Source organism: Colobus angolensis, unplaced genomic scaffold (assembly GCF_000951035.1).
Source record: "Colobus angolensis palliatus isolate OR3802 unplaced genomic scaffold, Cang.pa_1.0 Scaffold214, whole genome shotgun sequence".
In the NCBI taxonomy this organism is placed as follows: Eukaryota; Metazoa; Chordata; class Mammalia; order Primates; family Cercopithecidae; genus Colobus; species Colobus angolensis.
Window position 1 is genome coordinate 1,181,598 of NW_012115311.1, and position 16,537 is coordinate 1,198,134.

The following is a 16,537-nucleotide window of genomic DNA, read 5'->3' on the forward strand; positions in this document are numbered from 1 at the left end:
AGTGTGGTGGCTCGCTTCTTTTTTTTTTTTTTTTTTTTTTGAGACGGAGTCTCGCTCTGTCACCCAGGCTGGAGTGCAGTGGTACGATTTCCGCTCACTGCAACCTCTGCCAACCTGGGCTCAAGCAATCCTCCCACCTCAGCCTCCTGTATAGCTGAGACTACAGGCAAGCCCCACCACACCCAGCTAACTTTTTATTTTTGTAGAGCTTGGTCTTACACTTCTAGGCTCAAGCATTCCTCCTGGTTTGGCCTTCCACAATGCTGGGATTACAGGTGTGAGCCACCCTGCCTGGCCAAAGGTCTTCATGCTTGTTGTGTTTATGTTGGCTAGGCTGAGGAGGGAGGAGGTAAAAAAGGGTTTGGTCTTGCTGTCTCAGGAGTAGCGCAAGTGGAAGCGGGGAGGCAGGAGACACAGGCACACTTGATGTAACTTTTATTGAAAAAAGATGCCTATATAAGTGGGCCTGTGCAGTTCAAAGCTGTATTTTCTTTGAGGGTCAGTTTTATATTTATATAAAGCTCTAGAAACGACAAACTAATCTATAATGACAGGAAACAGATGAGTGGTTGCCTGTGGATTGGGCAGGGTGAGGAAGGGCGAGATGTAAGGATTACAAAAGGGCATAAAGTACTTTTGGGGTGATGAATATATTCATTGTTTTGAATGTAGTGGTGGTTTTAGTATACATAGTCCCAACTTGTCAAATTATAAACACCAAACATATGTAGTTTATTATAAGTCAGTTATACCTCAACAAAGCTGCTTAAAAATAAAAGACTAGGCCGGGCGCGGTGGCTCAAGCCTGTAATCCCAGCACTTTGGGAGGCCGAGACGGGCGGATCACGAGGTCAGGAGATCGAGACCATCCTGGTTAACACAGTGAAACCCCGTCTCTACTAAAAAATACAAAAAAAAACTAGCCGGGCGAGGTGGTGGGCGCCTGTAGTCCCAGCTACCCGGGAGGCTGAGGCAGGAGAATGGCGTGAACCTGGGAGGCGGAGCTTGCAGTGAGCTGAGGTCAGGCCACTGCACTCCAGCCCGGGCGACAGAGCGAGACTCCGTCTCAAAAAAAATAAAATAAAATAAAATAAAATAAAAGACTAATATTCTACTTAATGTTGAAAAACTGTTGGTATGATAAAGAACCAAATGGAATTTATAGAAATAAGAAATGAAATTGGGCCATGCTCAGTGGTTCATGCCTGTATTCCTAATACTTTGGGCGTCTGAGGTGGACAGACGACCTGAGGTCTGGAATTTGACAGCAACATGGTGAAACCCAATCTCTACTAAAAATACAGAAAAAAATTAGCCAGGCGTGGTGGGACGTGCCTGTAATCCCAGCTACTTGGGAAGCTGAGGCATGAGAATCGCTTGAACCCAGGAGGCAGAGGTTGCAGTGAGCCAAGATCGCACCACTGCATTCCAGCCTGGGCGACAGAGTGAGACTCTGTCTCAAAAACAAAAAAATGAAATGAAATTGAAAACATAATGTGTGGATTAAAACATAGACTAGTCACTGCTAAGAAAGAATTAGCAAACTCCAATAGATTTGGTGTGAATTAAAAAATATGAAAGATTTACAGACATGGAGAACTAAATGAAAAGGTCTGCATGTTTAATCAAAGTTCCAGAAACAGAGAATATGAAAAGTGAGGAAGAGACAATATTCGAGAGATAGTGACTAAGAATTTTCCAGAATCACATTAATCCTCAGCATTGTAAATCCTGAGTAGGTCAGCTACAATAAATCTAGGCCTAAATGCATTGTTGATAAAAATGCGGAACACCAAAGACCTCTCTTCAAGTTCTCCCTGCTCCAAAAAAAAAGGAAGCAAACCAGGGAGAAACTACATTCCTTCAAGAGGATTGATTTTTTTTTTTTTTAGATTGGCAGTTTAGAAGCTCCCAGGAGAGACTGGAAGAATTAGACATTTTCAAAGAGCTGAGAAGAAATCACTGTCAACCAAAAATTCTATAACCAAGCTGTAATTCGTCTGAAGCTTTGTACATTGCCACCTTGAATGATTAGGAAGACGTTGGAGAGGATGGATACTGGGTTGGGAGTTTTTACTGGCAGCATCTGTTGTGACTAAAGCTAGTGGAGGAAAGTAGTGGAAATAAAGACGATATCTATTTTTATTAAGCTGGTATATATTAATAGCATAAAATAAGGTGGGAGTTACTGAAGTCTTGGCTTCTGATACTTGTTATCATGAACACAGCCAGAAGAATCTGTCTTCTGAAGGTTCTCTGCAGATGTCTGCAGTGATGAAAGTCGAGATGCCTGGCTGACTAGCATACATTTGGCAGTCTTAGAGACTGAAGAGTGGGCTTTTTGACACTTTCCTCCCTTCCTCTCATTCACCCAAATGACTTCAGAAACGTTTTCCTATTCCGTTTCTGGGGATAGATTGTCACTGACCTTGTGTTTTTTTTTTTTTTTAGCTGTAAAATTCTGCTTTTCTAAGTTATTGTCCTGCCCTATATTATATTTACGTAGAATTCATCACAGTAATTCAAACCAGAGTGGCAGCCTCAAGAATGTTGGGGTAGGAGGTAGTAACTCTTCATTGTTTCTCACCTATAGATTGGTAGTATGTTCAGACAGCATGATCATGATCTAAACCTAAATACAAGGCAGTGGTGCTACTAGGCCGTGGTTCTAGATACTCGGCAAAAGAAGATCACAAATAGGGCTTTAGAATAGTTTATCGACCCCTCTCTGAGACTATTGGGATGGACTTATTTAGACATTGATGGCGGGTAAGATAACTATTAAGTTTGTTGTGAATTGAAAGGTACAGAAAAACGAGATGTTTTTACAAATACACAGAAGGATAGTATTTAACTATGTGGTTCACCAAAATTTTGCCTCACATATTTTCTGTATTTCTAGAGTTTGGGAAGTTTCTTATACTTGAGAACTAACTGTATACAGAAATTATTTAATAGAGAAAAAAGCTAAAAATCCACTTCTCCTACCTTAAAAAGCTGGTATAATCAATAGACAGAGCTATGTGGCTTGTTTTTGGAGCCCATGTTCTACCAATGTCAAAAGCATTCTCCAAAAGCGTAAGAAAGTGCTACCAGTATGGGTACTTCAAAGGCAAGCTATAGTATTTTAAATTAACTTCATTTTTACAGATATCAACTGAGGTGTCAGAGATATCATTTCTTACATAAGTGTGCTTATGGTTTAATGTCCAAGTTTTATTAAAGTTGTTTTCCTTTTATCAAACAGCATTTTAAGAGACCAGTATATGTGACCCATGTACAAAAACATTTGGCACTTGACAAAATAGCTGAATTGTCCATTTTTGTCACTTTTGAAGGCAAATATTTATGCAGAGCTGTTTTTATTTCAGGGAGAAAAACGAAACCACCACGACCAGATTCCCCCGCCACTACGCCAAACATATCTGTAAAGAAGAAAAACAAAGATGGAAAGGGTACTTCTGTAATTTCCATGTAATACTTATAGGTCAAGTAACACTCAGATTGCTTTATAGCACCTGCCTGTTACAACTAGAAACCACCAGCTTTCTTGATATCCTGCAATGGATCTTACTGCTGCTACATGCTTATTAGATACATTTGCCAAATTCTTAAAGGAAAACTGATAGTAAAGTAGACCAAGAAACTCATTTGAGTGATTTTCACTTACCTGTTTCATGTAATAATGAGACTCTTGGAAGAATTTAACCGGGTTAGATTTTCAGTTCATAGGCCCTTTAACATGTTGTCTTGAAATTCAAGCATTTTTATAACTGTTGCCCAAATTTGAAGAAAACTGTTATGGCTGACCTGCTGGCTCTAATCTAAAGAGAACAACTGTTGAAAGGAGAGAGTTCACAAAGAGACAGAAAAAAATTATCTCAAAGTACTTTCTCCTAATTCATCACAAATCTTATGACAAGATTTCTTTGTTCACGTATTTTATATGGGACTAATAAAAAGATCTTTATTAGATGCTGAAAAGTATGACCATTATATCACCCATACTAACTAAATTATGTCACCAATACTAACTGAATTATGTAATGTTTTTGTATAAATATGAATGGCACTTCTAAGACTTCTAGTTGTTTTTTATGATGTTCTTTTAAATGAAATTTTGGTCATTTAGAAAGAAATTGTTTTTGTTTCAGGAAACACAATTTATCTTTGGGAGTTTTTACTGGCACTGCTCCAGGACAAGGCTACTTGTCCTAAATACATCAAGTGGACCCAGCGAGAGAAAGGCATTTTTAAATTGGTGGATTCTAAAGCAGTGTCCAGGTTGTGGGGGAAGCACAAAAACAAACCTGACATGAATTATGAGACCATGGGAAGAGCACTCAGGTATGCGAAGTTTTGGTATTTTATTTTGTTAAGAATATCATTTCCTGAATTCTAAAAAAAAATATTAAGCTTAAATTCAGCAAAGCACCAATAGTGGTAATGCAAGTACGTAATAAGAGGGTACATTTTCAGTCAGGTGTGGTGGCTCATGCCTGTAATCCCTACACTTTGGAAGGCTCAGGCTGCTGGATTGCTTGAGTCCAGGAGTTTAAGACCAGCCTGGGCAATGTGGCAAAACCCTGTCTCTACTAAAAATACAAAAAATTAGCAGACATGGTGGTGTGCACCTGTGGTCCCAGCTATTCGGCAGGCTGAGGTGGGAGGATCACCTGAGCCCGGGAGGTTGAGGCTGCAGTGATTGAGATTGCACCACTGAACTCCAGCTTGGGCAATCAAAGTGAGACCCTGTCTCAAAAAAAAAAGGAGGGTGCATTCTCAAACATGAATTGCAGGTATGATATGTTAGTTATTATGGTAGAATAAATTAGTGCTTCAAGAGTACTGCTAGACATCATGAGAACTTTGAACAAGAGTAACATTTTATTCTTAAGCTCACTTTTAGTTCATTTTTTGGTGACTCTGTCATTTATTTTTCAAGATATGCATGTATTTGAGAGAGATTTATTGGAAATAAGAATGATCTGAATGACTTAGGGGATATAGATATTAAATTTGGCAATCTTAAACTAGAATTCTTTAATTACAGTTTTTGGATTTTTTAACATACTTTTTTAGGTCCTTGATTTTATTAAAATAGATGACAAAAAGTTGGATCACTTCTATAGCATATCATCAAGTTTTATACACAAAAGTCAATTACATTTACTGAATCAAATTTAAACTGATACAGTTTGCCTAGTAGGAACATTTCTAGAAAGCTGCGGAGGAGAAACAATTTATTGAGGCTTTTCGTAGTTTTGATGATCCTGGCAAGCTGGCAGAAAGGGGCCGAGTGTGGTGGCTCGCTTCTTTTTTTTTTTTTTTTTGTTGAGACGGAGTCTCGCTCTGTCACCCAGGCTGGAGTGCAGTGGCCGGATCTCAGCTCACTGCAAGCTCCGCCTCCCGGGTTTACGCCATTCTCCTGCCTCAGCCTCCCAAGTAGCTGGGACTACAGGCGCCCACCACCTCGTCCGGCTAGTTTTTTGCCTTTTTTTTTCGTAGAGACGGGGTTTCACTGTGTTAGCCAGGATGGTCTTGATCTCCTGACCTCGTGATCCGCCCGTCTCGGCCTCCCAAAGTGCTGGGATTACAGGCTTGAGCCACTGCGCCCGGCCGGCTCGCTTCTATAATTCCAGCATTTTGGGAGGCCAAGAAAGAAGCATCATTTCAGCCTGGGAGTTCCAGACCAGCCTGGGCAACATGGCAAAACCCAGTCTCTGCAAATGCAAAAATTAGCCGAGTGTGGTAGCATGCGCCTGTGGTCCCAGCTACTTGGGAGGCTGAGGTGGAAAGATTGCTTAAGGCTAGGAGTTCAAGGCTGCAGTGAGCTGTGATCATGCCACTGCACTCCAGCCCGGGCAACAGAGCAAGACTCTGTCTCTAAATAAATAAGTAAATAAATTAGCAGAAAGATAGAGGAAGAAAAAGGAAAGACCAGAAGATTTCACATACTCTATCAAACAGTCCCCCAATCAGCATTAGTTTTAGATTTAGTTGGTAATAAGAACTTACCTCTATCTGTGCATAAATGTATGTTTATCTTATATGAAATAACTGCCCTTTATTTAGAAATTCTTTTCTCATTAGTTTGATTCCAACTTTAAAGGTTTTGTTTATGATTAGGGAAATTTGATTTTGTTGAATATTTTAATTGATGTTTGATTGAATAAAATATTGATGAAATTGTCTGCTTTGAATAGGTACTATTACCAAAGGGGTATTCTGGCAAAAGTGGAAGGTCAGCGCTTGGTGTATCAGTTTAAAGAAATGCCAAAAGATCTTATATATATAAATGATGAGGATCCAAGTTCCAGCATAGAGTCTTCAGATCCATCACTATCTTCATCAGCCACTTCAAATAGGAATCAAGCCAGCCGGTCAAGAGTCTCTTCAAGTCCAGGGGTAAAAGGAGGAGCCACTACAGTTCTAAAACCAGGGAATTCTAAAGCTGCAAAACCCAAAGATCCTGTGGAAGTTGCACAGCCATCAGAAGTTTTGAGGACAGTGCAGCCCACGCAGTCTCCATATCCTACCCAGCTCTTCCGGACTGTTCATGTAGTACAGCCAGTACAGGCTGTCCCAGAGGGAGAAGCAGCTAGAACCAGTACCATGCAGGATGAAACATTAAATTCTTCTGTTCAGAGTATTAGGTGAGAAAACCGAACTACTGATGCTTGTCACTTCAATATGTTTCTGACCAGAGACATTATTTGTTAAGTGGGTCAAGATTCAGAAATGAAAATAACAGTATATAGATTTCAAGCTAGAACTCTTGGTTACCGGATTTTTCAGGAGCAGTATATATTATGTCAGTCCTCTAATTATGCCACTGGTCCCTTCATTTACATTTTGACACTATTGACATTATTCTGTCAGTTTAAGTGTAGTTCACTATACCTTTGTATAACTGGATTGAGCCATATAAGAAGTTATCTAGATATGAGAAAATCCAGGGAATGGTTTCAAATCTTTATTCAGGCCAAGTCAGAAGCCTCAAAAATTCAACGTAAATTGACATGTTAGGACATTGAGAGTGCATGGAGTTCCAAGCAATAAATGTTGCTCCTTGGAAGATCCTATCTTGGAACAATTCTAAAGTTCAAATAGGAGGGGAGGCCAAGAATCTAAGGTCCTCTTCTTCAGGCTTTTAGAGCGGCAGAACTCAGAAAAGCAGGGTTTGTTTGTTTGTCTTTTCCTTTTCGGTTAAATCAGATTTGCCTCAGAGCCCCAGGAAAAGATGCTAAACAACAAATTGACTGAGAGAACCTGTCTGCCTTGGACTGATCTTCAGCAGAAATTTGGGACTAGTCTCAGCTGATTTAGAATGGGGGTATGGGATGAAGGCAGAAAATTATATGGATATTTGTAGCATTTTTCTGTTTATACTGTCATGAATTTCTAGAACATGAATTATAATAAAATCTAGCAGCCTTTTCAAAGCCAATACAAATTATTATTTGATTACTTTTATTAGCAAATTTCAGTCTTACGTTTTTATATTCCAGAATGTAAATGTGGAGGTTTTGCTCAATTGATCTTGAAGTAAGGTAACATTACCTAGACTTCAATCTAGGTAATGTTAATGAAGTCAAGGCAGACTTCAATGATTCAGTCTTCTTTGTATAGACAATTTAAAATGTTTGACCTTTTGAAAATATTCTCTTAAATCTTCAGTTGATTTGTGAGGAGTGCAAATATGACCTTTAAATTTTTAATTGGCTGCTACATCTTTAACTGTTTTTAAAGGAGTATATCTTGAGTACCCTTATCCAAAATGCCTGGGACCAGGAATAGTTTGGATTTTGAACTGTTTCAGCCTTTAAATCGTTGCATTATACTTACCCAGCACATCATCCCACATCCAAAAATCTGAGATCCAAAATGCTCCAGTGAACATTTCCTTTGAGCATCATATTGGCACTCAAAAAGTTTCCTATTTGGGGACATTTTGGATTTCAGATTTTCAGATTTGGAATGCTCAGTGGGTGCTTATTTAACTCTTACTGTCTGTATTCTTCCTTTAATGTTTTATATTTCCTTAGGCCCTGTGGGTTGCATGTGATGACTGGGTGTCTAGTTGGGAGTGTGTAGTTCCTCCCATTGGTTTCTAGGCTGTTTGTTGTTTGCATTTGTGTTGATAGGAGACCTATAATGGCCACAGCTGATTCCACGGAATTTTTTTAGCACCTGTATTCAAAATATTCTTTTTAGACTGTGAGAATAAAACCAAAACAAAAAACTCTTCCTTTGAAAGATACTAAATTGTAGATATTGTAGAGTAGGTTTTTGTTTTGTTGTTTTTTTGTTTTTGAGACAAAGTCTAGCTAGCTTTGTTGCCTAGGCTGGAGTGTAATGATGCCATTGTAGCTCACTGCGTCGTACCGCCAGGACTCAGGCCATCTTCCCACCTCAGCCGTCCTTATAGCTGGGACTACAGGCATGTCCAGCTAATTTTTTAATTTTTGTAGAAATGGAGTTTTACTTTGTTGCCCAAGTTGGTCTTGAACCAAGGCCAACCAAGCAATCCTACCACCTCGGCCTCCTGAAGTGCTGGGATTATAAGTGTGAGCCACTGCACCTGGCTTAGAATGGTTTTTTATTAGGACAAGTTCTGGTTTTGTTATTTCTTATATTTTTTGTTTGCATTTTTCTAATTACCCAAACTTTTACTATGAAAAATTTCAAAGTATGGAAAAATTCAGCTAGTACTATGAACACTTATTTACTATCCACCTAAATTCACAAATTGATAGCATTTTGCATTATTTGTTTTCTGATTATTTATACTCTTTTTTCTCTTTGCTGTATCTTTCTTGATTTTTGACTTATTAATAAAATCAGAGGCTTTTAACTTTTCCCTGTGGTTGAGAGAAGATGGAATATATATGATTATATATATAATTAGATAAATTATTAATATAACAACAAGAGGTGACACTTATAGAGCACTCTTTGTATTTCATACACTTTACATATAGTGAGGTATAGAATCCTCATAGCTCAATGAAGAATAGATAATATCCCCGTTTTATAGATGTGGAAACTGAAGCAAGGAGAGACCAGGGAACTTGGTCACATCTAGTAGATGGTGGAGATGCCAGTTGTTTAGCTGCAAGCAGTGAAGTTAATGACTTGCTACACTGCCTACTGATTTACATAAATCACAGGAATTGTCAGTTATTTACAGTAAAGCAGCAACATCTTAATTTTGTCCTTCAATCATTTATTTTTATTTCATGTGATTGCATGCATCTGTGTTGATTCAATTAAGCTTTTCTTAATTGGTGTACAGTATATATGCTCAGTTTTTACAAATTTACAAAAAGAAGCCAGTTTGATTCTGGCTTCATGGTAGTCAAAGAAACAACAACAGAAAAACCGCTGGTAAACTATTTTCTGAAAATTGCCACTTGGTAAACATGGGAGGCCATTTTACCTAGCATAACTTTTATTTATCCAAGCATTAATAATTTTTCTTAGGATCTTTTAAATAAATTATCCTGGCCAGGTGCAGTGCCTCACACCTGTAATCCCAACACTTTGGGAGGCTGAGGCGGGTGGATCACCTGAGGTTGGGAGTTTGAGACCAGCCTGGTCAATGTGGCAAAACCCTGTCTCTACTAAAAATACAAAAATTAGCTGGGCATGGTGGCAGGCACCTGTAATCCCAGCTACTTGGGAGGCTGAGGCAGGAGAATAACTTGAACCAGGAGGCAGAGGTTGCAGTGAGCCAAGATCGCATCACTGCACTCCAGCCTGGGCAACAGAGTGAGACTCCGTCTCAAATAAGTAAATAAACAAATAATCCTGTGAAAATGTGTAATGTGTAAGTTCTCTTAAAAGCATATAGAAGCTGAGTGCGGTGGCTCATGCCTGTAATCCCAGCACTTTGGGAGGCCGAGGCGGGCGAATCATGAGGTTAGGAGTTCGAGACCAGCCTGGCCAACATGGTGAAAACCTGTCTTTACTAAAAATACAAAAAATTAGCTAGGTGTAGTGGCGGGCGCCTGTAATCCCAGCTACTCGGGAGGCTGAGGCAGGAGAATCGCTTGAACTGGGAGGCGGAGGTTGCAGTGAGCTGAGATTGTGCCACTGCACTCCAGCCCAAGTGACGGGGTGAGACTCCGTTTCCAAAAAAAAAAAACTTTTCAGCTTTTCGGCCTTGCCAGTTATTAGATGTGAAATTGAATCATGTTAATTATTTTGAGTCTGTTTCCTTATCTATAAAGCACAGATGATAATATTGAACCTTCCATGTGACTCTGGCAATTAAACAACACCTGACACCTGAGTAGATCCTCAACAAAAGCTAAATGTTGTATGGTCTGTGTTAGTTTCAGAAATTTTGATAAATTGTAAATTACCAATATTTTTCCAGTTGTTTACAAGCAGCTTAGGAGATTTTTTAAAAGTAGTCAGCTGTAACAGAATCTGTATTACATAATATAACCAGACAGTTTAATCATTAACTAAGAAAAAAGTAATTTTAAAATTCTGTAGTTAGCAGATACTTCATAATATTTAATCTCTGAATTTGTATTATTGAAAATTGTTTTAGAGTTTGTTCCAATAAGCCAATATATTTGCATTGTAGATAGTATGGATAAGTATATATATTTTCTGACAGATGGCAGTCAGGTGTCTAAAAGAAAAGGACTTTTTTAGGACTTTTTTTTTTTTTTTTTGAGACTGAGTCTTGCTCTGTAACCCAGGCTGGAGTGCAGTGGCGTGATCTCACTCACTGCTACCTTCGCCTCCCAGCTCCCGGTTCAAGCAGTTCTCCTGCTTCAGCCTCCTGAGTAGCTGGGATTATAGGCACGTGCCACCATGCCCAGCTAATGTTTGTATTTTTAGTAGAGATGAGGTTTCATCATGTTAGCCAGGCTGGTCTTGAACTCTGGACCTCGTGATCCACCCACCTTGGACTCCCAAAGTGCTGGAATTACAGGCGTGAGCCACCACGCCCGGCCAAGAAAATGACATCTTTTTCTAATTTAAACAGAAGCATCGAAGTCCTAGTGGTAGCCCTGATTAGCAGTATGGAAAATTTCCAAGTACATTATTGCTTGTGTCATACCTTAGAGAAGGAAAGAAGAATGAGAGAGGCGTAGATTGAAGAGTTGTAACTGCCTGTTGTCTAAGGATAGAATAGCAAATACTCATCTTTAGTACTTACTAAAGATGAAGTTGCTCAGGACTTAAGTGGCAGAAGTCTATTGTAATGGTTAGGCGGCACATCAGCTCTGCAGTCAGATGGCCTCTCTTCTCTAATTGGTCACCTTATTCAAGCTGTTACAACCTGTTTGCGCATCAGTGTTTTCATATGTAAGATGGGGATAATAATATTTGTAGAGTGACAAGCTTATACATATTATAAGGTTATGCATATTGATGTAATCTGTGTGCCAACTATATGTCAAATATCTATGTGTATGTTATGTAAACTCTTGTCATGGGAAGCCCTTGGGCCTTTTTTATTTAAAAATGGTGTCTGGGCTGGGCATGGTGGCTCACGCCCAGAATCCCAGCCCTTGGGGGGCCGAGGTGGGTGGATCATGAGATCAGGAATTCAAGACCAGCCTGACTAATGTGGTGAAACCCTGTCCCTACTAAAAATACAAAAAAATTAGCTGGGCATGGTGGTGGGTGCCTGTAATCCCAGCTACTCGGGAGGCTGAGGCAGAGAATTGCTTGAACCTGGGAGGTGGAGGTTGCAGTGAGCTGAGTTCGCACCATTGCACTCCAGCCTGGGTGACAGAGTGAGACTCCATCTCAAAAACACACAAACAAACAAAAAAACAGTATCTGGCTATAGCGTCAGGTACTATACCCAGACTCCCGTCTCACCCTAGATTTCCCTGAATCAAATGGGCAAGAGAGCTTGGGTGGCCATCTAAGTTTGGTGATCTGTATCCTGTGTGAGTGGGCGGGCTCTAGTGCCTTTATTCCCACTTCTTTTGAACCTGTCCTGAATTGCTCTGGGTCTTTGTTTCATCTTTTCACCAAGCCAATTTGTTTTTCTCCTCCACTATTTTATTTCTCATATGTGAGAAACAGAATGCATAACTAACTTTCAAAATGTAGCTTTAATAATCTAGTGGTAATATGTAACGCTTGGTTTATAGAGACTAATCTAGCTGTTAGTTGTTTGAAATAGCAAATATCTTTCATTAAATAACTTTACAGACTTCAAAGAAACAGTTGACATCCAGATGCTGAGATTTTTAAACGACATTTGTTTTATATACTATATTAATAACCGTAACTATAAATTTTAGAGCTGTGAACTTTTTAAATTAGATTGAATGATAATATCATTTATGTAACTTTCTCTTCAATGAATGGGATTAACAACCTACACAAACTAGATTTTGCATTAAAGGATTTTATGTTAAACTGTAGCGTTATGAGCAAAATTTGTGAGAATTATTTGAACGTGGAAAACTGCTAAAACATGCTTCTGTGTATTTTTCCAAAGCTTAGCCATATTTTCTCTGCCAGTCCAAGAGCCCTGACAGATTAATTATAATCATGGCTTGTTTCATCTAAATATGACATGAAATGTGAGCTATTAAAACCCTAAGAATTCTGTCATATGGTTAAGACTGAGGTAGGTTTTTTGTTTAGGTTAATTAAGCACTTCCCCCTTTATCTATAAAAACAGGTTGAGTACAATTATATGAATTTTTGTAATTATTATGGATGAGCATGTTGATAACATTATCTCTCAAGTATTAAAATAGCAGACCGGGCTCAGTGGCTCATGCCTATAAGCCCAGCACTTTGGGAGGCCAAGGCGGGTGGATCACCTGAGGTCAGGACTTCAAGACCAGCCTGACCAACACAGAAAACCCGGTCTCAATTAAAAATACAAAAATTAGCCGGGCGTGGTAGTACATGACTATAATTCCAGCTACTCGGGAGGCTGACAGGAGAATGGCTTGAACCCAGCAGTTGGAGGTTACAGTGAACCAAGATCACGCCACTGTACTCTAGCCTGGGCAACAAGAGTGAAACTCCATCTCAAAAAAAAATAGCAGGAATGAATCAAACAGATTTGCTTTTAAATTCCTAATTTTGAGAAGCTCAAGCGAACTTCTTGCTAAGCACTTTTTTTTTTTAAACAGAATCTCGCTCTGTTGCCCAGGCTGGAGTTCAGTGGCGCGAACTCCGCTCACTATAAGCTTCACCTCCCAGGTTCATGCCATTCTCCTGCCTCAGCCTCCCAAGTAGCTGGGACTACAGGCGCCTGCCACCACGCCTGGCTAATTTTTTGTATTTTTAGTAGAGATGGGGTTTCACCATGTAGCCAGGATGGTCTGACCTTGTGATCCACCCCCCTTGGCCTCCCAAAGTGCTGGGATTACAGGCGTGAGCCACCACGCGCAGCCCTTGCTAAGCATTTTAACATCCTCCTCCTTCCCCAACAAAATTAGCTCCTCATTTGTGTTAATGTGACCCTATGTACAGACCTTTCTTCCATAGCACTCAGCAGATGGTATCGTAGTTAATGGCCTGAGAGTTTTGTGTTAGGCATCTCTGTATGTCGTGTTTAATACAAAGTCTGGCATGATACTGGTCATGCTGTGTTGAAAATATAGGAAGTAGCATTTTGAAACCTACAACTGGTATTTTGTAAAATGACTTGTCAAGTATTAAAGTTTTAAATGATGTAGAATATGCTAATTGTCTCACTTTAATTTCATCATCTCAATAGGACTATACAGGCTCCAACCCAAGTTCCAGTGGTTGTATCTCCTAGGAATCAGCAGTTGCATACAGTAACACTCCAGACAGTGCCACTCACAACAGTTATAGCCAGCACAGATCCGTCGGCAGGTACTGGATCTCAGAAGTTTATTTTGCAAGCCATTCCTTCATCACAGCCCATGACAGTACTGAAAGAAAATGTCATGCTACAGTCACAAAAGGCAGGCTCTCCTCCTTCAATTGTCTTGGGCCCTGCCCAGGTTCAGCAGGTCCTTACTAGCAATGTTCAGACCATTTGCAATGGCACCGTCAGTGTGGCTTCCTCTCCATCCTTCAATGCTACTGCACCTGTGGTGACCTTTTCTCCTCGCAGTTCACAGCTGGTTGCTCACCCACCTGGCACTGTAATCACTTCAGTTATCAAAACTCAAGAAACAAAAACTCTTATACAGGAAGTAGAGAAAAAGGAATCTGAAGATCATGTGAAAGAGAACACTGAGAAGCAGCCACAGCCTTATGTGATGGTAATGTCCAGTTCCAATGGATTTACGTCTCAGGTAGCTATGAAACAAAACGAACTGCTGGAACCCAACTCTTTTTAGTTAATATACCAAAGCTTTTGGATGATTGTTTGTTAATTGAACATTTTCAATTATATGCAAACTGATTGATTCTAAGATAAAGTCTAAGGAGGTTTCTAATTTTGTAATTGTTAAAAGATAGAGTTAATTTTGATTTTGTTAGATGAGGGAGGAAAACTCAACTGTTTCTCTTTGTTATCTAAATGTTTCAGAATTCAGTCGTGAAGGAAAAGGCATTTTACACTATGAAGACATTCTTTTGAGATTTTTTTTCACTTGCTATATCATAAGCATTTTTAAAGTTTCTTTTCTAATTTTACATTGTATTAGATTTTCTGATTCTTTTGTAAATACAGAACTTAAATAGAAGGCAACAGGAAATTTATATAGGAACTATTTTCATTCCACTTGTATAAGTTAAGTCTTGACTCTTTCAAATGCAAAAACCTATTTTATGCTTTGTTAAAATTATGGTGTCTCTTAGATTGACTTTAGTTGGCTGTACTATATAATATAGAACTATGAATATGTAAAATAACATGAAAAATTGGAGGTTCTGGTGGTGTGGCTGACCCTGTTTCAGAAGCAGGATGGTATAAAAGCATCAGCCTAACTAAGAATGGCACTCCCATGTAATCTTGACCTCTTTGGGTCTCGCTATGTAATCTTGACCTCTTTGGGCTTTAGTTCTTCTCATAAAAGGAAGAGATGTGTTGGACTAGACTAGATGATCACCACTGTCTCTTCTAGTTCTAATCTTTTTAATTCTAATACCTGTATTTTCAAGTTATGTCAATTAAATCATTATCAGGTTATTTCCTAATGTAAGAATAGCTGAAATGTTGCAGAGAAATAAGTGGCCCAACAAAATTTATTCATCTATTATGGGTAAGATCTGCCATAAATTCTTCCTAAAGAATTTGTTTACTAACTCTTTAGGCCACTGTGCTTTGCGGTCCATTAGTAAACTTGTGTTGCTAAGTGCTAAACAGAATACTGCTATTTTGAGAGAGTCAAGACTCTTTCTTAAGGGCCAAGAAAGCAACTTGAGCCTTGGGCTAATCTGGCTGAGTAGTCAGTTATAAAAGCGTAATTGCTTTATATTTTGGATCATTTTTTATTGGGGGTGGACTTGGGGGGTTGCATACAAAGATAACATATATATCCAAGTTTCTGAAATGAAATGTTTTTAGATTACTTTTTCAACTGTAAATAATGTACATTTAATGTCACAAAAAAATTGTCTTCTGCAAATTTTCTATTATAACAGAAATTTTTGTAGATGAAATCATTATGTTTAGAGGTCTAATGTTATGTTTTCATATTACAGAATGAATTTGTATTTAAACAAAAATTTAAATTTTGGAATCCTCTAAACAATTTTGTATCTTTAATTGGTTTATTATTAAATAAATCATATAAAAATTCTCAGTGTTTCTGTTTTCAGGCAAAAGTTTCTTAAAGAATAAGTGTACAAAGAATATTGCTAGAACATTAGCATTACTTAATGTTTATAAATAAACAAACTCCATTAGTCAGAATTGCAGGATATCATCCTTTCACTTTTCCTTTATAGCAGGCCAAATGACAGTTTCTAAACATCACACAATGGATTACCAAGTTGTAAAAATTAGACAACAATAAAATATTCCCAGCAATAATATTAAACACACTTTTGTTTCGTTTTGTTTTGTTTTTGAGACAGAGTCTCAGCTCTGTCGCCCAGGCTGGAGAATAGTGGCGTGATCTCGGCTCACTGCAACCTCCACCTCCCAAGTTCTAGCTATTCTCCTGCCGTAGCCTCTCAAGTAGCTGGGATTACAGGTGCCCACCACCACATCCAGCTAATTTTTTGTATTTTTAGTAGATAACGGGGTTTCACCATCTTGGCCAGGCTGGTGTTGAACTCCTGATCTCAGGTGATCTGCTCGCCTTGGCCTCCCAAAGTGCTGGGATTATAGGTGTAAGCCACCACGCCCCACCTAAACACACTTTTGAAAATAAGTTATCTAGTTAGAAACTAGGTCAGTTAATAGTTAAACTTGGAAAACATCGAAAAATTTTCTTACGAAGATTAAAATCTCTGTAATCCAATAAGTAACTTTCACTTATTCATTTTTTCATGTTTGTGAATATTCTTCCAAAATGTGATTTTAAAGGCCGTGTAATATTATATTAGTATACCAAAATCCAGTCATAAAACTTTTTTAACTAGATAAGTTAGTTTTATGGTTTTTCAC

General features: G+C 38.7%; 1 protein-coding gene across 1 annotated transcript in view; it reads left to right on the top strand.

The window, feature by feature from the left end:
• Nucleotides 1-15,728, top strand: part of ELF1 (E74-like factor 1 (ets domain transcription factor)) — an 85,365-nt gene extending 69,637 nt beyond the window's left edge. The window contains exons 9-12 of the mRNA XM_011942970.1: nt 3,372-3,455; nt 4,155-4,347; nt 6,207-6,656; nt 13,724-15,728. Coding sequence (XP_011798360.1) covers nt 3,372-3,455; nt 4,155-4,347; nt 6,207-6,656; nt 13,724-14,318 — 1,322 coding nt within the window. The 3' untranslated portion in view covers nt 14,319-15,728. The remainder of the gene's footprint in view (nt 1-3,371; nt 3,456-4,154; nt 4,348-6,206; nt 6,657-13,723) is intronic.
• The last annotated feature ends 809 nt before the right edge of the window (nt 15,729-16,537 follow it).